Here is a 27,400-nt window from a genome sequence, read left to right as displayed (position 1 = left end):
GCAAACTTCAGTTTCTTCCAGTATATCCAGTACTTGATGAGACTGAAAGAAGAATTGTCTTTGACAGCACATAAGATCACAATTGTGTGCATGTGAACTGGTGTAAGGGAAATAACTCTAGTAATAACTCTGGTACACAAAATATATTCAGATAAAACACTTTTATTTAACCTTTTTAACAAATAGAAATGATATTCAGATAAAACACTTTAAATCTTTTAACAAATAGAAAAGTTGTTATGTGAAAACTAACATATCAATAACTCATAAAACCTAACATACAAATAAAAACAATAAAAAATATCACACACATCTTCTAGATGTGCTCAAGTAAAAAATGTGTAGAAATACAGCTGTGTCTCAACTGTATGTAGCCATAGAATGTATGATTTCAAGTCATCTTTAACAGCAATGACCCATGGCTGATTAGCACAGTACTATATTTTTACAATGGTGGTATCTGAAGAGATTTTTTAATTGAAAGTTTTATGGATATAATTTAAAGGAAACCATGCTATTTGAAAATATTGGCGAAACTGAAACGTAATCATTGACAAATTTAATATTGTTGACATACATGTAAATATTTTGAGTGAAAACTAAATCAAACATTCTTTCTCTCTTACACTAAACAATAGCATTGGCAAGAAAATCAACAAAACGTTTAGGCACTTCCTAATTGAACAAAACTTTGAGACACCTTTATGCATAACTCTTTGATTACTAAAAGAGAGTCACAGTAAAATTAACTTAAGGGTATAAATATATATTTTTTTCTAATATAGGATTTCTCTATTTTTTACTTTAAATAAACTTTATCCTATACCTAATAGAAAAATGAAATAAAAATATGGCGTCACCATTCATTTAAGCTCACAATCTGTAGTCTAAAGAAACATGCTTTTTTGTTTAGGTAATTTTTTTCTGTTGAACTAATAGGAGAAAAAAAGGTAATATCGAAATAAAAAAAGAACTAAATTACAGAAATCGCTTAAATTTTACAATAATTAAGTTTAAATACAGTTTATTTAAATAAAATAATAAAAATTATAGGTTACCAATGAGTTAAAAAAAGATATTTCAATTTTAATGCCAAAAAAATGGCATTTTTTCACCAAAGGCAGATAATTTGGAGCTTTTTCAATGATATAAACATTTTAAAAGTCATCTGGGGCCAAAAAGAAGTCTGTCAATAATGGGTCTTTTATAACAGTAAAAAGAAATGAAAGGAAATTATCTCCCTTTATTGCAATATTGTACTTATATCCTGTTGTTTCTTGTCAGATTTTTTTTTACCAATCCTATTCATTTTTGTATTCCTCTTTTCGAATTCTGGTATCAAACACCTCTTATCCATTTCTTTATTTTTCTGTATAATTTGTATTATTCTTAAATTCATAAAAATGTAAAGTAAAAAATAAACAATGCCTAAAAAAGACCAACAATGCCTAAAAAGTCCAATTGACCTTTTTCAATTTGACCCGCATGAGATATAAAAGCATATTTTCACCAATCATGATAATGTTATCAATTCAGAAATATTTGTTCCAAATATTTCAATATTTTTCTATTAATATAAACCAAAAGATATTTCTATCCTATTTCCTTTTTTAAATAAATCAGAAACATTTGACATTGATGATGCCACCTGTGACTGTGTCAAAATTGAATCTGATTGGTTTTACCATTAGTTATTTGATATTTGACTAGAAAACTTTCAGACCTCAGTAAAATGCTTGTTTTATTTCACCAATCATTATTTAGAACCTGTACCAAAACATTTGTACAGATAACAAAATATTTATACATTCAATCATCATTACAATATTTCTTCAATATTTAATGTTGTGCGCTTGGTAAACTTTAATTCACTTAGAGTTAGTTCCCTTTGATCAGAAAGTGCTTGTCGAGGATAAGTTGTACATAATGTATATCGTCTCTGGTTGAACCCTAGTGTTGTAATGTAGTCCAGAATGACCTGAAAAGAATAAAGAAATATAAAATTTACATCTATTCAGTCCATGGATATGACATTTTTCAACAATAAACATTTATTTTTCAAGTTACCAGCTATACTGAGCACATTAAGTTTAGCAACAAGCAGTCAATTTATATTTAAAAAGTATCCTTACTAAAAAATATGTACAAATACACCAGGTGCAATGTTTCACTTGACAAAAACTTAATTATCAAAATTATTTCTGTAATTTAGGAAAGTTAAATCTAATTTTGCTATCAATTAAAGTACATGTTGCTTAATTTTATTTACTAAGTATAGTTCATGGTAACATGAGTACCATAGGTGGTAGAAAATTTAAACATTTGTATATAATGAAGATAAAAGTATTTGCTGTGTCATAGTGTACTTTCTTTTAGACCAATTTATAACTTTTCGCTACACAAGTCCTCACATATGTGATAAATGTGTGGAAAACTACCTGGCACCTGCTGATTACTATACATGTACTTATGGAGAATTACCTGATACCTACTGATTACTATATAGTACTATACATGTACTTACTTAAAAACTTCCATTTGTTATTACTTATCAAAATTTACTACACATAAATATGATGATGATGGGAGTTTTTCAACAACCTTGACTGGCTATATATCAAGTAACATTTCAAGTTTTCAACCCTCCTTTTCATGTAACACAGGTTTTAATATATGTATAATAAAAAGCAACAATATGTGTGAAGTACAGCTGTGCAATATATATATTATTAAGATTATTTCAATGAATTGTTATGTATCTCATTCAGTGATCAATAAACACTCATTATATATAAAAAAATTAAATGTAGTATGATTGCCAATGAGACAACTCTTCACAAGGAACTAAATGACACAGAATTTTAAAACTATAATTAATAATGTAAAGGACTCCATTAATCCTCATGGAGTGTACATGGATATGCTGTACCATTGCAGTCAATCAAGGGGTGCGTCTACACTGGTGGAATCTCGAAGTACATACATACATATATAGTTGTTTTGATTTGAGATTATAACAGAAACAAAATATTTAGTATGCTTAACCAGATCCAACTAAAATTTGTTTTTTGATTCAAACAATATATGCTGCCCCTTTCCTTTCCAATATATAAGAGACAGAACTATAAAAAATTATTTAACTGCAAAAAACTTCACATGTGATGATGAAATGCTGTTTAGCTTCCATTCAAAGCAAACTGTAGAAGATTTTGTGCAGATACATCTCATAATAGAAAGACAAACTGAAAAAGTTTAAATCAAGATGGTACAAAAAATGCAATGAGGTCCATAAATATGTGTATAGTTTTTAGTAATTCTGTCAAGTTTAGATCCATTTTAAAATAAAATGTAAAATGAAAAAAAAAGCGTATTTCCACACTTGAGAAAACCCTGAAATATACTGATAACAAGAATGTGTCCACAGTACACGGATGCCCCACTCGCACTATCATTTTCTATGTTTAGTGGACCGTGAAATTGGAATAAATTCTCTAATTTGGCATTAAAATTAAAATGATCTAATCAAAGGGAACATGTATACTAAGTTTCAAGTTGATTGGACTTCTACTTTATCAAAAACTACCTTGACCAAAAACTTTAACCTGAAATTTGCACTATCATTTTCTATGTTCAGTGAACCATAAAATTGGGGTCAAAACTATAATTTGGCATTTAAATTAGAAAGATCATATCATAGGGCACATGTATACTAAGTTTCAAGTTGATTAGACTTCAACTTCATCAAAAACTACCTTGACCAAAAACTTTAACCTGAAATTTGCACTATCATTTTCTATGTTTAGTGAACCGTAAAATTGGGGTCAAAACTATAATTTGGCATTTAAATTAGAAAGATCATATCATAGGGCACATGTATACTAAGTTTCAAGTTGATTGGACTTCAACTTCATCAAAAACTACCTTGACCAAAAACTTTAACCTGAAGCGGGACAGACAGACAGACGAACAAACGAACAGACAGACAGACAGACGGACGGACGAACGCACAGACCAGAAAACATAATGCCCCTCTACTATCGTAGGTGGGGCATAAAAATTGAAATAATAGCTTCACAAAATCTACCTTAGCTAATGGTTTAGCCATCAAATGTTAAACAAAAGGGACTAATTTAGTTAATAGTAGGGATGTCAAAAGATCTGAAATTTAATACTCGGATACTCGGTCATGATACTCGAGTACTCGCGAGTACTTGGATGAATCTTAAATGTCAATTTAAAAGTTTAGATTTTAAGTGAAATGCAGTGTTGTTGTTATTACCTTTTATAAACATAAGACAAATGTACTCATAGCTTGCTCCTCTGTTTTTTAGTGTCAATTAAACAATGAATTACCGACCGCCCTTTCCACAAATAACCTAACATTATATCAATTATTTTTGTGTACCTGATCATAAACCCAGAGACACGTCTCTGATGTACCAAAATCCAAGAAAATCAAAAATATTTGCATATTATTTTGCGTCGCTCAGTCTTTTTTTGTCTGTGTTTTGTTTTTTTGCACTACCGTTTTTCTTATTTTTCTTTTTTTAATCATGACGTTGTCAGTTTATTTTCGACTTTTGGGTTTAAATGTCAATATTGTACTTTCGCCTATCTTTAAATTGTAAATTAAACAATTATAGTTAAGTTTCAAATTAGTAATTAAATAAATTTAGATAAACATCTCATATCAATCACGTTAACATAGAAGTATTGATTAATGAACAAAAGTAAGTTTTACGGCTTGTAATGAGTTAATTATTAAACCATGAAAGTGTTGATCAGTATATAAACACTGTTAAAAATGTCTCTAACCAGGTGCGTAGGGTTCACCTCAGGTTACTTTGTTCTTGTTATGAAATATGATCTGTCAACAGTTTCAGACGAAAGACTGTTTGGCTTTATATTTTTTGTTTCAAGTAGTGCACATGAAAACATTCCCTCGGAAGGAAAGGACGTTGCTGGTACTACTATAACAAATAGAAACCTAAGGATAAACATATTTATGTTGTTTTAAAATTGACTTTATTTAGTCATGTTAGTATTACGAAGGGGATATTTCAACGGAGTGGAAATGTGAAGAGAAATATATCAAGATGTATAACAGCAAACGAGTATCCGAGTACTAAAACAGTACTCGAGTACTCTGCCTTCCGAGCGAGTACCTGAGTACTCCAGTACTTGTTGCCATCCCTAGTTAATAGTGTAGCAATCTAATAGACCAAATTACAACTTAATGAAAGAAAATATAATTATGCAAACTTTTCAAGTTACAACTCTTTTTTTTTTTTTTTTTTACATCTGAGTCATTTAAAAGATTCAAAATTTAGATTTAATATCATCAAACAGAGCAATTTAATTATTTTTTTTTAAATACATATACATGTGAAGCAGTCTGAAACCTCTTGGAAAGTTGTGTTTTAGGTGGTTATTCTCCCATGACTTGGAAAGAAGATTTGATATACAGTTTGGCTATTCAATAGAAGGTAGCCCATTGAAGTATGATAATTTATGTGGTATATATTGTATATAATTATAATGATTACTCCCAATTACCACAAACCGTGCAAGACCCTCACAGGTAGTCAAGGCCGTTAAAAAAAAACTTGCCTAGTTACCAGAAATAGATTGGTAAATGGAAGTTTTTAAAATCTCATTTGTAATCTGTTAAATTTTTTTTTATGAATAAATATGAACCATTTTTTGTACTGACACAATCAACAGAATTTTTAACCATACTAGCTCACAAGAAACAATTTGCAGAAAAACAAGTCACCCTACCCTAAACAAATTATTTTGACTCTTGGCCAAACATTCTTTTTTCTACTTTTAGAAGCTGCATGCTTAGTGGAGAAGAAAAAACGCCATACCGGTATTTTAAATCTTTGATTTGACGTTGGGTTTTTGGATTTAGCTACTTAAGGTTAGCATGATACCAAAAGACCACAAAGATAGATCCCAACCGGTAATTTATCAATTCATTAAAACTGGAAACAATGTCAGGGTTATGTCAACATACCAGTGGACCTATTACTCTGGATACATAAAAAGTTGAAAAATGTCAGTATCTCAGTAAATCTTAAATGATATATTGAAATATATAAAACTTAAAATAAAGCTTCTAATGTGTTTAAAATTTCCTGAAAATATATCATAGGAATTTTTTTCATTATGAATGAAATCCCATCTCCAGTAAAAGTGAAAGTCATTCATATCTTCAAATCAGTTAAAATTTGATAAAGGTTAGTTATCATGTGATGTAATGAACAGACACGGCCTGACAATGGTCTGTAATAAACACATCATAGATGTATATGCAAGATGTTTATTTGACCTTAAGAAGTGTGACTTTTGACCTCACTCCAACCAAAATGAATTATCACTCTTTAATCTACTGCATTTAAGACCCTGGAAGTGATAAACACCTGTTATTCTTTTCATATAATAAGTATAAATATGTTAAGTAATTACCTAGCTGTGACTTTTAGCTAGGTCAGGTCAATAAATAAGACCTGAATACCTATCTTTTATCAACACATTTTGGTGATTTCAAATGTCTAATTATAATTTAAAAGGAAAATTTATGCAAATCTACCCACATCTACCAATTCAATTTTCATATTTTTATACATAAATCAACTTAGTTTTTTTAAATATTTAAATATTCTACACATTTTTTATTTAATTTTTTTTTAATTTAACAGACCTTTTCAAAATGTCCTAAAAATGATTAAGTAATGTCATCTGAATGTTGTTCATTGTATTCTAACACTACAGTAAAATATCTACAAGAATTGCACCAGAATATGCCATACAGATGTTATTTTAACTTGCTTTTTATTTAGGAGGAAGGGTATCATCTCAAAAGCCTCTAGATCACTTCTTTAGAAGAAAATTGTCCTTGACCTTGTTTGGCTAATACATTTGTAAAAGTATTCCATTTACATTTCATGAAAGTCATATTGTCATACATGTGAACCATAAAATTATCCATACATCTACACATGGCAATATAACTTTTAGCATATCATTATTCTTTTTATCTATTTCGCTTTAAAATGCAGAGGAAATAGTCACGAAGCAGCCACAGAAAATTCTAATGCAATTTTTATGTAACATTTTTTTCATTGGCCAAAAATTTTCGTCAAATCCACAGTTGATCAGGTGTTACTATGGAGGGACCCAACATTTTGAATTGATGGATCAACAAATGTTCGATTACTACAATATTATCGAAAATAAAACAACACCTACCTAAAATTCGTCATTTTAATGTGATTTTATCAGAATTTCAATTGTAGAGGTAGTAATGTAATAAACTCCAGTTTGTAAGTTTTCATTTGTATGACATTATGTTTAGCCATGGCATCTTTGCGCCAAAATCATTCATGAAGTTTTGCAGAATTTTATTGTATGTCAAATTTATTCATTTGTTCAAGCTCTAAAGTATTATTTTTTTATGTGGTGCATTAGAATCAGAATAACAGTACTGTAGTTGAAGAGTTGCCACTGTCAATTTTGATTTGACAGTCGCAAATTTTCATTTTACTGTCTTCGCTACATGTTGCCAGTAAAACTGCATTTGCGACTGTCAAATCGACAATTGACGGTAGCAACTCTTCATATTCAACTACAGCACTATTATTCCTTAAATGCATGTGATGCAAAATATCTCAGACAAATTATTATAATCACCCATTTGTCATCAACACCAATTTCTCAAAAAAATCCCCAAAAGCAAAAAAATGTGACATGAGATAAGAACTCACAAGTAGGCAAAGCAGTGTGAGATAGGGCTGAGCAGAGTCCCGTGAAATATGAATATTCTTGGGTGAACAAATCTTCATATCTCCCTCAGGCACAGGAAATAAATGTTTTATTCCACTGCCTATGCTTTGTTTACTATCAATACATTATATATTATTTTGCATACATTTTGTTTTCTTATCATTTTGTTTTTATAAGTAAAACTAAACACGACATACCCATTGCATTACGGATCAACATTTAATTATAAGTCTTTTTGTTTTATCTTCTGAAATAAATTTGAACATGATAATGATTATTGCTATCGCTATTTTAAGAAGAATATAAGAAGTTCAAAACGTTATGTACATTAACCACACGAAACGTCACAAAATGTAATTTCGACATTTCAGAAGGGAATATGATTCTCAGAATGGAATATGAAGATTTGTTCAACGTCACGTGTGATAGCAAACTATCAAAATCAACATGCAGTGGAATAATATTATTTTTTTTTCAGATATAAAGTTTTTTAAACTAAATCACTTCTCATAATTAAGCCATTCTAGAGTACAATATTGCTAAGATGAATATATTTTACTGGTTAAATTCATTTATTGTTATGGGTACTTAATTCTTTACTGGTAAAAGAGCATGCTAATGCCGCTACAAGGCAGCACTCGCACCCGCAAAGTGGAAAGGGATTAATATAAGTTGCAAAACTTGTTTCCCAATCAACTATAAATAAATATGTTTAAACTATACTGGGAGTTTAGTAAAATTTGTATCCTCATGGATATGGTACTTGATTTTGCGGTCCATGCCTTTGTGAAATTTGCATTTAGTTGAAAACTATTCTTGGGTTTCATCATACTAACTAGGCTGCTACTAGTATTACAATATCATTACATGTTGAAGTTATTCATTTGAACTTTTTTTGTTTGTATCTAGTATTTGACAGTTTATGATAAATAAAAGTCAAATATGGATTACTAGTTTATAAATATAGTTATGGTTAACCTAAGGTAAACACCTGCATATTGGCCTGAGTTTTTAATACACCAATACGGTAATACAGTTAAATTTTATTTAGCCTGTATTTTGACCTAAGGAACTTTGGAACTTTGTTTACATTTTCAACTTCTACAGTTAAATCTTATTTAGCCTGTATTTTGACCTAAGGAACTTTGGAACTTTGCTTAGATTTTCAACTTCTGTATCTTATAATAGTATTCTCCCTTTCTGTAAATAGCATTAAATTCTAATCTAGGTTATCTTGAACTCTTTAAATAGATGCATACCTTGGTTTTAAAGTAAGGTAAAATTTACAGGTATGTAGGACATTGACTAATAAAAGTGATCTAAATAAAAACTTTTTATTTCAATGTATGATAAATATAACCAAGTTGCTTGTATACATGTACATGTAATATTATCATAATTAAACTTATACATAGGATAAACCTCAAGAAGACAGCAATCAAGTCATAAACAGAAACTAAACATAAACATTCAGCAGTCATCTTATGATTTGATAATGAAGTTGATGGAAGGTCCATGCAGTGGCAAATTGAATGATATACAGGTACAAAATCTTTTCTTATGCCCCACCTAGGGCTATTATGTTTTTTGGTCTGTGGGTTTGATCATTTTTTCTTATGTTTGCCCGTTCACCTGTCTGTCTGTCCCGCTTTAGGTTAAAGTTTTTGGTCAAGGTAGTTTTTGATGAATTTGATGTCCAATCAACTTGAAACTAAGTACACATGTTACCTGTGATATGATCTTTCTAATTTTAATGCCAAATTAGAGTTTTGACCCCAACTTCACGATCCACTAAATATTGAAAATGATAGTGTGAGTGGGGCATCCATGTAATATGGACACATTCTTGTATTTTATGCCCCTGCCATAGTGGAGGGGGCATTAAGTTTTACCCTTATCTGTCTGTACATCAGTACGTCCCCGCTAGATAAAAACATGCTACTGTGATTTGAATATGAACTCTGCATGTTTTTATTCTATATAGACATGTTGAGCTCAATTTTAAACATGCTAGTTCACAAACAGACATTTTCCCCTACTCAAACACATTATTAAGACTCTGAGGCCAACCCAGTCTTTGCACTTTCTCCTTTTGAACATATCACATTGATATATACTAAATTTTGGCAAAGTATGAACAAATTTTATCATTTTTAATTTATACTCCCATACCACCTTAAATTTTCCAGAGAACAATTTTGCCCCAAACACAAATAACTAGCATAGGGGTCAAGGTCAAAATTAGTGTGACTTTATGATGGTATTTGACACATCGGATGATCCCATTCTCCTGATTCTTCTGCATAAAAAAAATATCAATCCAAGTGCTACTGTGCAAAAGTTATGCACAGAACATTGATAATGTTTTACTATTGTAGAGGTCGAAGGTAAAAATTAAAGTCTTTTGCCATGTATTTTTTTTCTCAATGATGAACCAAATGTTGAAGAAAAAAAATTATCATCAAAATGAAAACAACTATTAATTATCAAAAATAAGTGCTAAAATCATATTCAATGTCAAATTTGAAGTTATAAAACCATAAGTAACAGTACAGATCTAACAATGAAAAATGAACAATGAAAAATGAACAAGGTCAGATGAACCCTGCCAGATGGACAAGTACACCTTGCATTTATTCAATATCAAATGAAGTTGATCTATAGTATCTGAAAAATGGACTTGACTATGAAAACTTACCCTTGAATTTTCATTCCTAAAAAGAGGTGAAGGTCATGTCAAGCCTGTCTTATGGACAATTGGTTGTTTATTATATGAGCTGAGTTGGATAGGAATGGACCTTATGCAAATGAATATAAATATATCTGTTAAAAATAAAATTGAAAATGGAAATGGGGAATGTGTCAACAACCCGACCATAGAGCAAACAACAGCTAAAGGCCACCAATAGGTCTTGTTGAAAAAATCTTGAAGCAAAGTCTTTACTGTTTGAAAGTGATTTGATTTAGAACCCTACAAAACTTAACAAATTTCCACTTTTATTTTGACGAAAATGTTGAATTAAATGTTTAAACTGACTTCTCCCCTTTTCCCAATTTTCGGAAGTCAAATTAAGTATTTAGATGTTCTTAATTCAATCAACGAAAATAGGGATTGTGTCAAAGAAACAACAACCTTACCATAGAGCAGACAACAGCTGAAGGCCACCAATGGGTCCTTAATTCAATCAAAGTTGTATATATGCATATATATTCATGAACTTGGACAAGGTTGTTTTCTCTCTGACACAGCTCATATATTGAAATAAAAACTTTTTTTATTTAGATCACTTTTAATTAGATTGTAAATTGATGAAAAATTTAGGAAATGCTATATCCCTTCCTCTAGTCAAAACATTTTAATTTATGGCATAATTAAGATTTAGTATCTAAAACTTTTCAATTGAAGAATTCCTTGTTATCACAAACTAAAGACAACTTGTAGAAATCTAGACTAAATCAAAAGTACATGCTCAATCTTTCTTTGAATAAGAAACTTCAGATTTCCTTTAAGGTAATCATTGAACAAATGGACTTTGGTCCATTATGTGACATTTGGAAAGGATTAAACTGAGAAAGTCCAGACTAATTTTGATTGGCTGGTCAAAGTTGATTATTCAGTTACAATTTTCTTCATGTAGATAATGCATGATGGCTGAGTATAAAGTCATCTGTATTTTGTAACTTGCTTTTATCTTAATCATAATAAAGGTCGAAAATTCATGATCGTAGTATCTTATATTTAGAGCATTTATAAACCATATCCCTATCTATAACCCATATCCCTATTTATAACCCATATCCCTATCTATAACCCATGCATTTTTTTTCAAATGAGTTTATCTTGTATAAATAAAAGATCTGATTTTTTTTTTTTTTATCTTTGTTTGGAAATGGTACATTTTACAACCTCAATTTTAATCTAATGATCAAATGTTTATTTGAAAGTCAAATACTTATATATTCCATCATGTTACGTAACATACATTTGCATGCTTCATAGTTTTATAATAATAATAATAAATACTTTATTTAAAAAGGGTAAACACAGTTAGTTAAGATAAACTAATCTTCCCTTATCTTACTGTTTTTAAATCCTAAATTTTGCACACAATTTGATTTATTGTTTAATTGTTGTTGTTTTAATGCCACTTTCAGCACTATTGTTTATATTTTGGATGCCAGCTTAAATTGGTTGTAGGAAACTGAGAACAGAGAACACCACAGACCTTTGGCATGAAAAGTGGCAATCCAAGCTATTTAAGATTGAAGTCAAACTCAACTTAAATGTGTGGAGTGTAAACTCACAACCTCATTGTTAACCCTCAAGTGATACAGTAGATAAACTATTTAGACGACTCAGCCATAAACAACAAATTTAACATTACTGCAGACCCAAGACCACAATTAATGACCCCTCTTTCCGTTGTCTACAAATATAGTGGCTTTTAATTAAAGTGTATTTTTTCTTAATTTTTTTACTTTCCATTCCTTATTCATTATACCTGTAGTTATTACAACCAAAACTTAAGAAGAAGAAATCTGTGTCTAAGCTAGAGGTTAAGGATAATAAGGAGGCTACCAAGTATATCCTCACTCATCAAGATATAGATTCAGCAGGAGAATTAGAAACCAAACTTATCAAGGGAAACATGTTACCAACAGCTGGTGGTGGAACTGCCGTGGTATTTAATGATGTAAAGACTCTAAAACAGATATCCCCAGGTAGTAGGAAGAGACGTAGTTCTTGTCCACAGCCTACAGACTATGATGGAGACTGGACAGATGTGGAAGATAGATGTGGAATAGCCATTGGAGGTCTAGGAAGAGAAGTAGAGGAACAGAAAAAGTATCTAGAGTGTAGATATGTGTTGTATAGACAGAATGTGATCTTAACATATCCAAATACAAAGTCTGCAAAAAGAAAGATTATGTAGAGGACTGCCTTGATGATTCTTGATAAAATCATGTCTTTAGTAATTTTACAAAATTTAAAAGGGGCATTCATTGTTTAAATATTTCCTCTTATACATTTTGCTGAACTGATAATGATGTAGCATTTGTTGTGATGTGCAGTACAATTTTGTAAATTTCCCATGATTCAATAATGTTTTAACATAACTAATTCATGAAATCATTCTATAGATTCAAACTATTTGCCTTTTGTTTCCTCCTGTGTCATTCCATTCCTTGTTAACCTTATATCATATAAGAAATTGAAAAGTTTATAGAATCAGGAAGTTTTGAAAATTTGTCAATTGAACATCTTATATCCCATGAAATGGAACAGATCTGTACAAGATAAACACAATGAGAAAATGATATACATGTACATATGTGACCAGCCACGACATATCCAGGCTTATGGAGGTAGAACGTCATTGTGAGAAAAACGCTGTTAACTATATGTGACTAGCCACTTCCGGGCTTAGGAGGGTACATTGTCTAAAATTTGCTTTTTGTATATTTACCTAGAATATTCCGAAACAAAACTCTCTGTCATGGTATTATGACATATTTGTTGTAATAGCAATGAAACGAGTCATTTCGAATACCGGTATGAAAATGAGACTGTTCTATGACGACTTTTATTTATTGAAGGCACTAATATATAAAACACAAAATTAAGGTATTTATTGGCTCTTAGTGATGTTCAATAGCGTATTTGAATAAAATTTCAAAGACTTAAATTTACTACAATACAAACAATTCTTAGCTCTATTTTACAACATGTAATTTAAACTTGTTGAAATGAAGTTAATTTAAAATTTGCCAAAGTAAGCTTTAAAAATTCCTTTTTTTTAATTTAGATTTATTATGCATGTCTCTATACACAGTATGCGACGCGTAACAGTTTATAAGTTGGTGTTCTCTTATATGCATTTGATACGGTGCATTTATTATGGATATATTTCAGACTTCATTTATAAAAGGAAATCTATAGAGCAGAAATTTTTTTTTTTTTGTCTCAATTTAAAATGGTGATTCAAATCTCTTCAAATGATAAAGTAAAACTTCTTCAAAACTTATATATGATGTAAAGTTCGGCGTCCACAAAAAAGAAGCCAAGGAAAGTGTTTATCTCTTCTTCACAAATACGTATTTTATTGAATCTCGATATTTATCATGTTTATAATTTTTCTATCAATGACTTCTACCTAAATAGGCCTGCAAATGTCATGGCGGGTCACATATTCAGCAACACTACCGAAAAAAAAGCTACAACATGATTGGTGATCAGCATCATTTTGAATTTTTTCCATCATTAGAAAAATCAAATTATTCAGGGTTTCTTATGATTTAATGGGTGCTAGTTCTGTATATGTTTTATTTGTTTTAATAGTAAACAAATGTGTTTTTATAGTTTTTGTAAGTGTCCATTTTGTAAATAGAATATAATGATTATAGCTATTGTGATATAAGTTATATTTATAACACTTCTCCACATTTGTTTTTTGTGATTATTTACTTTTATTTTAAAGAATATGCAGATTTTGATGTGTTACTAAAGAGAAAACAAAATTAGCATAACGATGATTTCTTTTTGTGAAAAAAAGCAAATAAAAATTAAATGTTATGAATGATTTCTGAATTTGAATTTTTACAGCTTGATTTTGAACTGAAGATGTTTATATATTCTACTAGTTTGCTTCTATCATAATTTATCTTTGCAATGCTTAGTCATGTTTGCTTCTAAAGTTAATCATTTCATGTATATAACACCCATTTTGTTTTCTCTCAGATTTTATGTTTAATTTCACATTTTGTTTCTCAAGTCCATAAACATGATTTTGTATCATTTACTTTTGACTCTTCCTATGAAAATGAAACTAACAAGAAAACTTCCTAATTAAGAACACAAAATCCCTACTCATATTCTTTATCTTGTCTTATACTATTGTCTTTATTTAAATATGTTTATCATCAGATCTGAACCTCTTTAACGTATATTGTCACATGTATGTAAATATTGGCTGTCAGTATTTTTTCACCTTTATTTTATGTATAAATATATGTAATAAAATGTAAATATAAAAAAAAAAATGTAGTATATTGATAGTCCTAAATACAATAGCTTTACTACAACTACCAATAAACTTAAACATAATCCAAGAAAATGAAAGTCATATAAACCAAACAAGAAATACATGTACACCTGAAAACCATTCAGTACACTAAATATAGTTGACCTATTGCTTATAATTTTCTAAGAAACAGACTTAACCAAGAAAACTAAACATTGACCAATGAACCATGAATATGAGGTCAAGGTCAGATGAACCATGCCAGGTAGACATGTACAGCTTACAATTCTTCCATTTAACAAATATAGTTGACCTATTGCTTATAGTTTAAGAAAAAAAGACAAAAACTCATAAACTTAACTTTGACCACTGAACCATGAAAATAAGGTCAAGGTCAGATGAAACCTGACAGTTAGACATGTAGCAAAAGCAGAGGCAATTTATTTCAACCACAAACACAAAATCATGAAATCAAACTTTATATTTCCATGAAGTATTTTTTGTGGCTTTCAGCTTTTCCAGCCCTTTGGTTTGGTTGTTGTCTTTTTGACGCATTCCCCATTTCCACTCTCAACCCCCCCCCCCCCCCCCCAAAAAAAATGACTTTTCTTCATGAAATACATCTCATGCAGCCTGACAAATCATACAAAATTATGACTGTTTGAAAAGCATGGATATTATATCTTTTGAAAGAAAATGTAAATACAAAATCTTACCTGAAGTGTATTTGAATATAAAAATCTACGAGTATGATTTTGTCCTAACGGAGATCTTAAAACGATCTGTAAACTGTCTGGATCATTCTCCTCGGGCTCTTCAGGAAGAATTATTTTCTGTAACAACACAATAAATTTTTAACATTCTGGTAATTTTTTAAAACACTTAAGATAGCACAACACACTTTATCTTAAAAAATTCAAACTTATATTTGGTCCGAGTACACAGTTATTTCGTAGTGCATTTCTTTTAGACAATAAATGAAAATTTAAAAAATCCCACCCGCGCTTTCTCAATAATATTTTTACAGTGTGCTGTACTACTTTTGGGACAAATTATATCAAAATTATAGAAAACTTCATCAGCTCTAACTCAAAATATGGACAATTTTATGTTAAGGGGGTCTTGAAATCTTTTGACAGCTTCCGAAGTGCTAATTTTTTACCTTTTTCAGCTGGACCTAATCACTACTTTGCATTAATATTTATGACCCATTTTTTTTAGTGTCATTTCACCCCCCAACTTGCTATATGAGGCATAAAACATGGAGAAATAAATTTGGAAGGGGTATAACAAAAATTGGCAAGTAACACACTGTCCACACTAAGGACTATATTCGTAGACAACGAAAATCAAAGGACGATAACTGTGTACTCGGACCATTTGATCTTGGCATCTAGTAGTTGTTATGGAAATAAAACACACACATACAGTATGAAAATGTAAGGAGTAAACTGGTGACAGCATTATATGACATGATTACGATTTTTTCATGAGGTTCTGCATAGAGGTCTTTCATTCCTGTAGTGTATTATTTAAATTTGACAGTAACTTTCTCTATTCTTTATATCTTAGCACCTTATTATTCTCTATTCTTTACTTATTTGTGCCCATTTTTCTTTAGATTTGGCTGATTAGTCTCTATTCTGTACACTCAATTAAGTTGTTACATGTTGTCTCGAAATCAATATTTTGAATCTCATTTTCTACAGAATTCCCTTTTTAAAATTTTTAAAATTAAAACCCTTATCACCCTTATCTGTGTCAGATATTTCTACCTTTCTTTGTTTCCTTTTAGCTTCTCTTTCTTGCTCTTGTCTAACTTGCTCCAGGTATTCTTCATTTATATTCTCTTCAAGTCTACGGAATCTTACTTCATCTGTTTGTTCATCAGAATCTTGTACATCTCCCTGTTAGATATAATAATATGTGCAGCATAAATATTTTAGCAAAATGTCTCTTTTGTTTTGTATCTTTTTAAATAATGAGTGTAAAACAGTACATTGTATGTGTTTAGAAGACTTTCCAATTTGGTTTTCCCTGCATAATAATTATATGGTTTTGCGACAATAAAATGATGACATTATGAATAGTAGTGGATGTGTTTGTGCATTACTGTGAGCTTTTAATGTTACAATTATCAAATTATTATAAAGGTGTAAATGATAAATCAAGACATGATGTTTATTGAGGACTGGACCATAGCCCATACTTACTCCCAAAGCTTCACCTTTTCCTTTCCAAGCTGGTCCCAGAAATCTATAATGTTCTTCTTCCTTTTGTCTTTTCTTAGCCTCCTTTCTGGGTATCAATATCTTTTCTTTATATGCCTCTGTCTGAAAGAAAAGATTATTGTCTGATCAAAATAAAATGTGTACACTTTACATCTGGTAATCAGCCACTGTAGGCTATAATACTGGTGTTGTTAAATATATGCATTTGGTATTTTGTAGAGAAAATATCAATTTCATAATTCAAAGTGATGACAACATTGAAAAAAATGCATTTAATAAATTTATACAAGTTTATTTTTTATATTGCTCACTACAAGAATGTGTCTTCCTACAGTGTTAAATAATATTTTGTATGAAATTTACTCCAATTTACACAGGTAGACCTCTATATAGTAAAACAGCAAACTTATATGTTTAATATTCTAATATGGTTCATCTGAACTCAACAGAATTGTAAGTGTTAATTCTCTAGCCTTGGGATGATACAGATTTTGTCATGCATGTTCATGGTTGAAGGTTATATGGTGACCTCTAGATACCTTTTTCGTGCTAACTTGTGTTGCCGTGTTTTTGACATAAACCCTACATCTCTTTTAATTTAAAAGTAATACAGTATCACTCAATAGTATCATAGTGGTTTAAGATAAGCAATATAAACAAGTTTACAATAAATAATACATGACAGATTGTAAGGTATTTAAATAGCTCATGCTAAATCTCTTTTACCATTAACAGAATAAAATTAAATAGAAGAATTGAGTTAAAATTTCTTATGGTTTATTTTTCTCTCATGTCACTAGTTTCAATTTTATAGTGAAACTATATAATGCAGACCAACTACCTCGACAACCTAAAGATGGTATGTGACACTACAGAGAGATAACTCTCTAAAAATCAGCTAAATGTTTAAATAGTGTTCTTTTGTTAAGAAATAATAAGCTTCTCAAAGATTAAAATTAGTGTTTGTCAAACTGCTATATATGCAATAGAATTGTTTTTCGATAAAGTGTGTGGTACAATTTTTCTGAATTTTTTAGATTTTTGTCAACATTTCACGATCAATCGCACTAGAGGCGAACACGCCACCATGAAATCAGAGAGGCAGTTATGGTATAATTATGACAAACCTTAATTTGATAGTCTTTTTGTATCTTTTCTCTGCAGACCTCTTGTTCTTTTTTATGTTCATTATCATTCGGTTCTGAAATTTGAAAAAAAAGAATAAAATATTTATTGTTCAAATTATCCAAAACTTTTAATTTGAATATAAGAAGATACTACTAAATATCAAATATCTAATTGATATGGGCATTACAAAACAATTAAGGAAAACTAATATTTTTAAGTAATTTCTTATGTACCAAACCAGGGCCCTTGGTAATAAAACTTAATTCAGAACTTGGGAGTACAAAATTTTGATTGATTGATTTCAAAATGTGAGAACTAAGTTGTACTCATTTCTTTCCCCAACATTGTACAATAGAATATAATCCATGACTCAAATCTCATTTTTGTTAATCTTGGATTGCTGAGGTTTTTGTCAAAAATAAAAATACAAAAAAATGGTAATCATCATCATGCAAGGGCAACAACTATTATAAGAAAATTATTGACAATTTCTTTGTTGACTAACTTGTAGATTACACATCAGTTTTTTTTTTATTAAAGGTTAAATGAACCATGTCAGACAAGCAATCATACAATACACCAAATAAAGATATCCTTTTACTTATAATCAGTGAGTTATAACATGACAAACAGTCTTTGCACCATGAAAATGAGGTCAAGGACGATGGACATATGAAAGACAATACTTCAAAACAAAAGGCATATGTATACAACGTATGACTTATCCACATCTATTTCCCTCTGAACTTTAGAACTTTTATCAAGCAGTTTGTCCAGGTAGAACAAAAATTGGTTAAAATCATCATTGTTACAGGAGGAGACTGCAGGGATAAATAATATCGATGAACAAGAAATATACCAATGATTATTCAACTGCATAACAAATAGCATTGACTTGCTATTATAAGTTCCTCTTAAAGTGATCTAATCACAAACTTACACAAAGTAAACTGCAAGACTTATAAAGTATACAGATCCTTTCAGATATTCAGATTATTTGTCTTTGCCATCAAGGTTACAAAAATAGAGTTAATCTGATGTTACTATCATTAAAATACATCATAAATTTGTAGGTAAAAAAAGAAAAATTTCCATATGTTTGGACTAAGGAGTAGAAATGACAAAGGCAAAACGTCTACTTTTCTTATCTTGTTTGGTCAGTTTTCAATTCTGAAGAAATGTATGTGAATGAACACTTTTTTTTGTTATCTTATCAAATCACCCAATTCAAAAAATATGCAAGGGCCTTTATTATGGACCTTAAGAAAAGGGTTTATCTCATTGTTGAAGGCAATATGGTTGCCTATAATTGCTTACATCCACTTCATTCAAACTTAGGTGGATAGTTGTCTCAATAGCAATCATACCACATTTCTTTATTTTTAATATATATAATAATTAAGGTAACAGTTTTAACAACATCAGTTTTATTGATTACTGTGAAACACATGTATCATAAGTACCTAAATAATAGTCAGTTATAGCAAAAGAAATGAAATTGTTTGTTTATAACATATCTTTACAGGAAGGTGGTTAACCACATAACAATAAACAGTGTATGTAGTAAGACTATCTGTATTAACACAGGTCAAAATTAAAGTACATGTACTAACATAGTCTTATCCTGGTTTATCAATAAAGATCATTTAATTCAAAGTAATGTCATATTTAGACAGTTGTTTCAGTACACATATATATATCATTTGGCAAAGGTCTATTTTATGTGTGGCAAAATAAAAACAAGAAATTGCAGCGATTCCAGGGATTTTTTTCTTCTTTTCTTTAAACTTATTTAAAAAGAAAAGAGTTCCAATGACCTCTGCAACACACTTACAATCTAATATTTCCAAAGGGAATAAATCATTTAAAAAGTATATACTTTTGCTGTAAATCGCAGGCTCAACAAAAATGAGGGAAAAAAATCAATAAAAATATTCCTCTTGATACTATCTTTTGATTATAAGAAGCTTCTGTCCAAGTTTGGTAAAAATCCAGGATAGTTTATAAATCAAATAAATGTTTTTAAAAATTTGAACTGCAGGCTGTATGTACATTTACTGGAAGAAAAATTAAGTCCATTTATAAGTAAAATACAGATATACAAGAACAAAATTTTAACAAAATTTACTTCTGGATACTATCTAATGATCATAAACAAGCTTCTGTCCAAGTTTGGAACAAACCCAGTATAGTTTAAGAAAGTCTCTAAAATTTCAAAAATTTTAACCACAGAGTGAAAATTTGTGGACACCATCAGCGACGATGACGCTGATGTCGATGAAATGTAGGATTGCTATGTCTCGCTTTTTCGACTAAATTGAAGGCTCAACAAAAAAGTTGAGCGTCCACGATTATAGAATTTGTCTGGGATATTGCTTAAAGTCACTTATAGTATAACAACTCAGCAAGAATTGAACCTGTGAGAGTAATAACATGGCCATTTTCCATAAATTTAATATTTGCAAGGGACATAACTCTTTTTTTTAAACTGGGATTGTCCACCATTTTAGAACTTGTCCAGCAAATTACTGATATTACACTATAGTATAAGTTTTATAAAAATTAATGAAGAATTGTACCTGTGAGATTGCTACTGAGGCATTTTCCATAAATTTAATATTTCTAAGCTGCATAACTCTTTTAAAGATAGTTTTGGTCTCTTAGACCTGTATCTTGTACACAATTCTTACCATGTTTGGTATTCTTGGACCTTTATCTGAGCATATAATTCTACACTATATAATGGTCTTGGATCTGTAGCTTGGGAACATACTCAACAATTGCTTTCCTACAAACTGAATCACAATTGTTGTACCATATTTGATACTCTGTGAAAAGTATTGTATCTAGTACATGTATCTTACAGTGTATGGTAGTCTTGGACCCGTATCTTGTATATATATCTTACCATGTTTGGTAGGCTGTGACTTGTAGTGTGAGAACATAATCCACATTCTTTTTCCTACAAACTGTATCACAAAAGTCAGACAGGCCAACAAAAGCAGTGCTTTGACCAAAATTTGTACCAACATCCATGGTTCTGAAAACAAAGGAAAAGGGTTTATCTAACAGAAAAATTTACAAACTATTGTACAAGTAAACCTAAGATCAAGTTTAGTTTTGATGAAGTTTGTGAATATCAATGTTAGTCCATTCGGGAAAAGTAGATTTTGTTTTTATTTCTATTGTAGTTGTATTCTAATTCAGTCCTAATGATTCCATCAGGAAAACAATTTAGGCAATCCTTTTTTTTATTTCTAAATATCTTTCAATATACAAATACATTGCATTTTATATTTTAGTAACATGACCAATCCATGTTCAATTTTTGGAAATTATAATTCTTGCAGCATTATCAAATTGTCTCCCCTTTATCCTGAATAATATATTTGTGAGGTATTAAATTTTTGGGGGAGAAAAGTAACAAAAATTTTAAATCATCACAAATATATGAGCTTGGATCTTCTCTTCTAGATAAAGATATATCATAATCAAGAAGATGAGAAGATAATGAAAATCAAATTACTGTGATGTTGTCTAGGAAAGACTTTAAAAAAATAAAGTTAGCTTGTAAATAATAAAATTGAGAATGGAAATTTGGAATGTGTCAAAGAGACAACAATTTGCCTAATGAGCAGAAAACAGCCGAAGGCCACCATATATAATAATAAGTTGGTTTACAATAAATTTTGTAATATAATACCTGCACAATTGTTTTTAAATCAAATGTATTCCCTTTAACAATTTAATCCAGGACATACATGTATCCTGTCCAAGCAATATACTTTTTTAGTTCTTACAGTGAATTTTAGGATGGCTTTTTTTTTTTGGGGGGGGGGGGGTCTTTCGTTTTGCACCTATATATAATTTTTTCAGGAATTATGAAAAATCTTAATTGGAATCATGAAAACTGTGTATAGTCTTCCATTGGAAGTAACTAATTGTTTCACTAACAAAAATCCTGATCATTCAACATACTAACAAAGAGTTGAAAAAAATTGTTACTATATCAAAAATAATGTAGAGTATGTATAATTTAAAAAAAAAATGTAGAAAAGCATTTTTAGTAGGTCCTCAATTTTGACGGTGCATTACTAAATTCATCAGTATTTCCAAGGACGTATAACTAACAAGGATTCGTGTCTCGCGGTATCTCGTTAAAATATCGCGAATCGTGAGACTTGTATTTACCTTGTATTTACTCACTACTACAAATATGCGCGCTTCAAGTAAATATTTCCTGTTAGTTACGATAATGTAAACAAATAGAATTCCATCAAGACCGAAATTCTCTCCTTTGTTTTTAACTTAAACAACTTTGTTAATTATCTTCGATGTTCAAAAACCAAAGAAAGAAATATAAAAAAAAATATTTCTCTCAAATATTGTCTTAAAGGGCCGTTAAAATCGTATAAATTACAAAGTTTTTACATTTTTATCAAGGACGTATAACTAACTAATATACGTTCTTGGTATTTCATAGTCTAAGTGTCAAGAAATACTTGCAGCATAAACCATTCACAATTTGTCTTGTAAATGGTAAATTTTATCTTTTGAATGCATAAATAATTGTTATAAAACATTTATTCTGAACCATTGAAGTACAAATGTATTATCTAGTTAGAGTCAAATACTTCCATGCTGAAACCAAAATTTCTCAGGTGCGACTTAGGTAAATATATTGAGAAGTCCCATGACTCATACTTTTTCCGCTATTTGGTCAGGTTGTTGTCACTTTGACACATTCACCATTTCCATTCTCAATTTTATGTCATAATGATATATCTTATATATTTTTTTAAATATCTTATAAATTATTAAAAGAAACTGAACAATTGCAAGTTAAGAAAATTGGTTAGTGCATGAATACCTTTTATGCAAATATGCTACAACATGTTTTATTCAAATTTTCTATTTAACAGAAATCATGGATTATTTCCCCTAATTATAACTATATTCTTTAGACATAATAGACTGTGCTAAGAAACACAAAACACTCCTAATCAAGTCCTGTTATAATACATATATCTAACTAATGACTTAAAACTATGCCATTAGTAATTGTAAAATCATATCCTCCTTGTACAATGATTTGACAGTTATAAAAAGGATGTAGACAGGTCAGATAATCACCCTTGAAGCCCCATAAGGACGTTGATTTAAATTTGTGTAAAGAGGTATACATTTTGATAGAAAACAAGGATATAAGGGAACTAATTTGATCTATAATGAGCTTAACCAAGTATTATACTACATTGTACCCAAGATTAATACAATCACATACAATCTTGATTTTTTTTTAATTACATATTATGTATAATTATTGAATCCTAGATTATCTTGTATGTGGATTAATTCCAAAATTCTGGTTTTCACACATTCCTGAATTGTGGATTTTAAACATGCATCCATATTCTTTATTTCTGCACTGAGAGAATTGGTGAAAAAAATATGTATTTGCAATTAATAAAATTTTTAAATGATTGCTTGTCCCTAAAATCGTAAAGGTTTAAAAAAAAACCTTGACCTACCCTTAGACTATATATGTCTAATGCATAGTTTTATAATAAATTTATCCCATAAATAAATCAAACCAAATCTAATCATCATCTCCCTGCACATTAAAAATCAACTTTTGCTATCATAGATATTGGCACATTATAGTGAAATTTCAACTAAATTGGATTAAACAAATATTCATTTTTTTATGATCCAATTGCAATCAATAGCAAGGAATATATTAAATGAGGCATTCTTGTTTTTTTCCTTTGACAAAACATTTGAAAATGGTTTTTAAACCTGTAAATGAACAGTATGTTCCCTTTTGGAATTTAAATATAACATTTATTCAGAACAAAGATAATATAGATTTTTTGTATATTTATTTCACAATCCAATAAGTTCTTATTGTATACTATTTTATCATATGTAGCTAACTTGGAGAAAATCAACCTTTTATTTTTAAATAATAAATCAATAAACCTTAGTGTTCAAAAGAGGTTTTAAAATTATTTTATTATTTATTTAAATATTTATGTTTCTAAAATTCCTGTTGAAACCAAGCACAACTTGTGGAACACACAAAGTTATTCATAATTAAATTCAATATGGCTGGGCACTTGTTCATCTTGAAATCTAGACTTTTTTTTTATCTATTTTCATTTATTTATTTTTATTTGTATGTTTTTGGAAGTTTGGACTCTAACTGTAAAATTGCTGCATCAACTAATGTAACCCATTCTACTGACAACATTAATTAAGTCAAAATCAATTTTGATTCTGTAATTGTTGCACAGTATTGAAAAAAATCATATTTTGTGTATTTCAAATATACACTCCATTTTGTCAACAATCAATATTAAAAGTTCACATTTGTTTAGTCTAATAATATAAATTTAAAAACTATTCTTTAATGCCTTTTTGACAATTTAAAATATAACAAAAAGACAGATTCTTATATTACATTTGAGCGAAATTTGTTTCCACAATTACAGACTTATAGGCACAAAAACAAATCAGTTACTTTCTTCAAGTTTTATTTTTTTTGAGGTTCCAATTTTCGGTGAAATCTCAGACTTGGTCTCAGTATGATGGTCTTCAAATATATAATGTATAATAAAATGAATGTAATTAATTTTTTTAATATTTTTCCATTTGTAATGTCAATACATGTACTATTATTAAATAATTATCCTATACAGCGGACAGGTGTACACACACATACATATGTATATTTAACTTTAAATATGATATACCTTTACTACAGGAATTATTTATCACCAGTTATTTTCATCACAAGGCCAACCAAAGGTTAAATATCAAATATTCAATATGAATATCTATAGTGAAATTGGGGAAATGTTGTGTCTTGTGTACATGTACTATTATTTGTCTGTTTGTCTTTTCATTTTTTAGCCATGGCGTGTTCAGTTTATTTTCAACCTATGAGTTGACTGTCCCTCTGGTATCTTTCGTCCCTCTTTTTCTGTTAAACAAGGGCTGCATAAACTTTTCACTAAAGTATTATAGAGCAATTAGGGAATCCTATAGCTAGGGCAGCATGATATATACATTATCATAAAATGTAAATATTTGAAACAAGGTCTACATTTTTTAATCAACCATAATAAAAGGGCTCACAGCAGGCTATTTAAGGGTGCTGCTTCTCAATCCACCAACCTTGGATTCATAGGACACTTGTTACTCTCACAGCCAACCTTATATTACAAGATTGTACGAGAGAAGTTTGTAAGAAGTATCACAAAATTTTAAGATACATAAATCAACAACATTTTTCCACAAGTGCAACCATTAAAACATTTTCTGTGGTGTCAGACCCATGGGTGCAGCATAGCTTTATTCCTTTGAAAAATAATCAGGTTGTTCTTTGATTTGTGTAAAAATTCAGTTAATTCTTTATGGGGCCCAAAACTAGACAAAGTATGGATTAAATCTGGTAAAAAGTCAAGATTAACCAGAAATGTAACTTCATTAGGGGGAAGGGCATATTCTTGATATCACAATAACAACTTTTCATATATAAGCTGAGGAATAAAAAAAAATGGGGTTCTCACCAAGTCCAAAATTAATAATTCAAAATTTATAAAAATGTGAGTCTCAACCAATTTGATTAGTCATAGGTGCTTTTTTCAAACCCTGATCAAAGGGGCTACATATATATATATGTTTCCCATCAACAAATATAACAAATGGACAGCAAGTCCTTCTGCATTTATTGCAATTTCATATTATAGTGCAACTGAAACACTTATTTAACCATACTAGTGTTAACATAAACAATATCAAATTCAATGAATTTTGATTCTGACATTAGGAATAGGCTATTCAACATTCTCAAATTCCCTGCTTTAACTCATTTTTTATGTAAAGCAAAGTTTGGCGCTTTTTTAAAATGTTGAAAATAATTCAACCAAATCTTTTTTATTTAAAATTTCAATCAGAAAACAAATAGTTAGATTTATTCACTCTTTTTTTAAGACTGCAAAATTCAGAGCTTGACATTGTTGACCTCTAGAATAACACATTTTTCTTTGGTTATAGGCCATTCATACATGTATATACCTGGGATAACAATAGAAGGGCTAAAAAGATTCATATTTTTTATGACCATTATAAAGTCTTTTAACAATCCGTTATCTATATTGTGAATTTGATAGAAATAAATAAGTCCTTACTCATTTGAGATATGAGAACATGACTAGCATTAGCAAAGAAAGAGACCTATGAAAGAACAGATATATTGACAATATTTAACATAAATTTCGAGCAAGAAAAGGAAAACTTCAGGATTCAAACATCCCTGATCCTGAGCTGAAACAAGTACACATAAGTCCTGTGAGATATTAAGCTAGGAGAACACACATTTGACATGTTAGAAAGAAACACAAGCATCTTTAAAAAGTTGTGTCAAGTTTGACCTTAGGTTAATTAAGGATGAGACTGCTGTCTTTTCGATATACACATTTTTGTTCATGCAGCCATCATCACCTTATAATCAAACCTAAGAACACGATCACTTAAAGAGAGAATACATATATGTCTCATTTTATAACTGATAATGATATATGTAAAAGTAATATTTCTTTTTTGTACAGAAATCTTGTAAAAATGTCTAGATTTAAATCTGAACTCAAAGACTTTCTGTTAAGGAATTCTTAATATGCATAAATGTACCAGTTTAATGTACATAATTTGTTCTATATTATGCCATAAGTTAATAAGTACAAAATCTAGGACTTTTGAATATTCCGGATTCCATCCGTAAACGACTTTTTACATTACACTGGGGGCACCTGTCCATAACAACTGCGTTTTTATTCAATGGACACGACTCTAAATAAAATTCATAGTAATTGACTAACAACCTGCTTGGAAGTATACAAATAGAAAGGCACTAGACATCAACACAAGAACAGTGGCCATAAACTCCATCACGGATCTCGATCAATGGTTTGTTTACAAAATAAGACTTGGGGTCTTCCAAATGAAGGGGTGAAATATAACGATATAGACGTCTACAGTGCTTGTGGTCCCTGAAAATCTAATGATTTCTATCTAAAATAATTTTTAAGGATTACAGGAATTAGATAGAATAGTTTTAGATCGACTCAGACTTCACTGATGGTCAATTCCATAACCTGCGTAAACAATTACCCCCTACAAATGAAACATTCCTAAAACAACCATTTTAAGGCTACGTTGACCAATCAA

At 29.8% G+C, this 27,400-nt stretch overlaps 1 protein-coding gene across 1 annotated transcript; it reads right to left on the bottom strand.

Moving 5' to 3' along the window:
- Positions 1 to 145: 145 nt before the first annotated feature.
- Positions 146 to 27,374, bottom strand: LOC139489579 (UBX domain-containing protein 8-like). The gene is made up of 7 exons (XM_071276156.1): positions 27,055 to 27,374; positions 21,078 to 21,209; positions 18,169 to 18,242; positions 17,024 to 17,143; positions 16,586 to 16,717; positions 15,527 to 15,643; positions 146 to 1,978 (listed from the first exon to the last, which is right to left on the bottom strand). Exons 1-7 carry the CDS (start codon positions 27,119 to 27,121, stop codon positions 1,820 to 1,822), a joined length of 801 nt encoding a protein of 266 aa, XP_071132257.1. The 5' UTR covers positions 27,122 to 27,374; the 3' UTR covers positions 146 to 1,819.
- Between the last annotated feature and the right edge of the window lie 26 nt (positions 27,375 to 27,400).

The sequence above is a fragment of the Mytilus edulis genome, chromosome 9, assembly GCF_963676685.1.
Source record: "Mytilus edulis chromosome 9, xbMytEdul2.2, whole genome shotgun sequence".
Taxonomy (NCBI): Eukaryota; Metazoa; Mollusca; class Bivalvia; order Mytilida; family Mytilidae; genus Mytilus; species Mytilus edulis.
Note: the sequence above shows the minus strand (reverse complement) of the source record. Positions and strands in the feature narration are given on the sequence as shown.

What these genes read in the sequence shown, in the direction of transcription:
- LOC139489579 (XM_071276156.1), bottom strand. Translation starts at nt 27,121, where the DNA reads ATGGAGTTTATGGCCACTGTTCTTGTGTTGATGTCTAGTGCCTTTCTA. An exon ending in GAAAAGGTGAAGCTTTGGGA is followed by an intron (nt 16,718 to 17,023) that starts GTAAGTATGGGC and finishes TATATCTAACAG; the next exon opens with GGAGATGTACAAGATTCTGA. An exon ending in CTAAAAGGAAACAAAGAAAG is followed by an intron (nt 15,644 to 16,585) that starts GTAGAAATATCT and finishes GTGTTGTTACAG; the next exon opens with AAAATAATTCTTCCTGAAGA.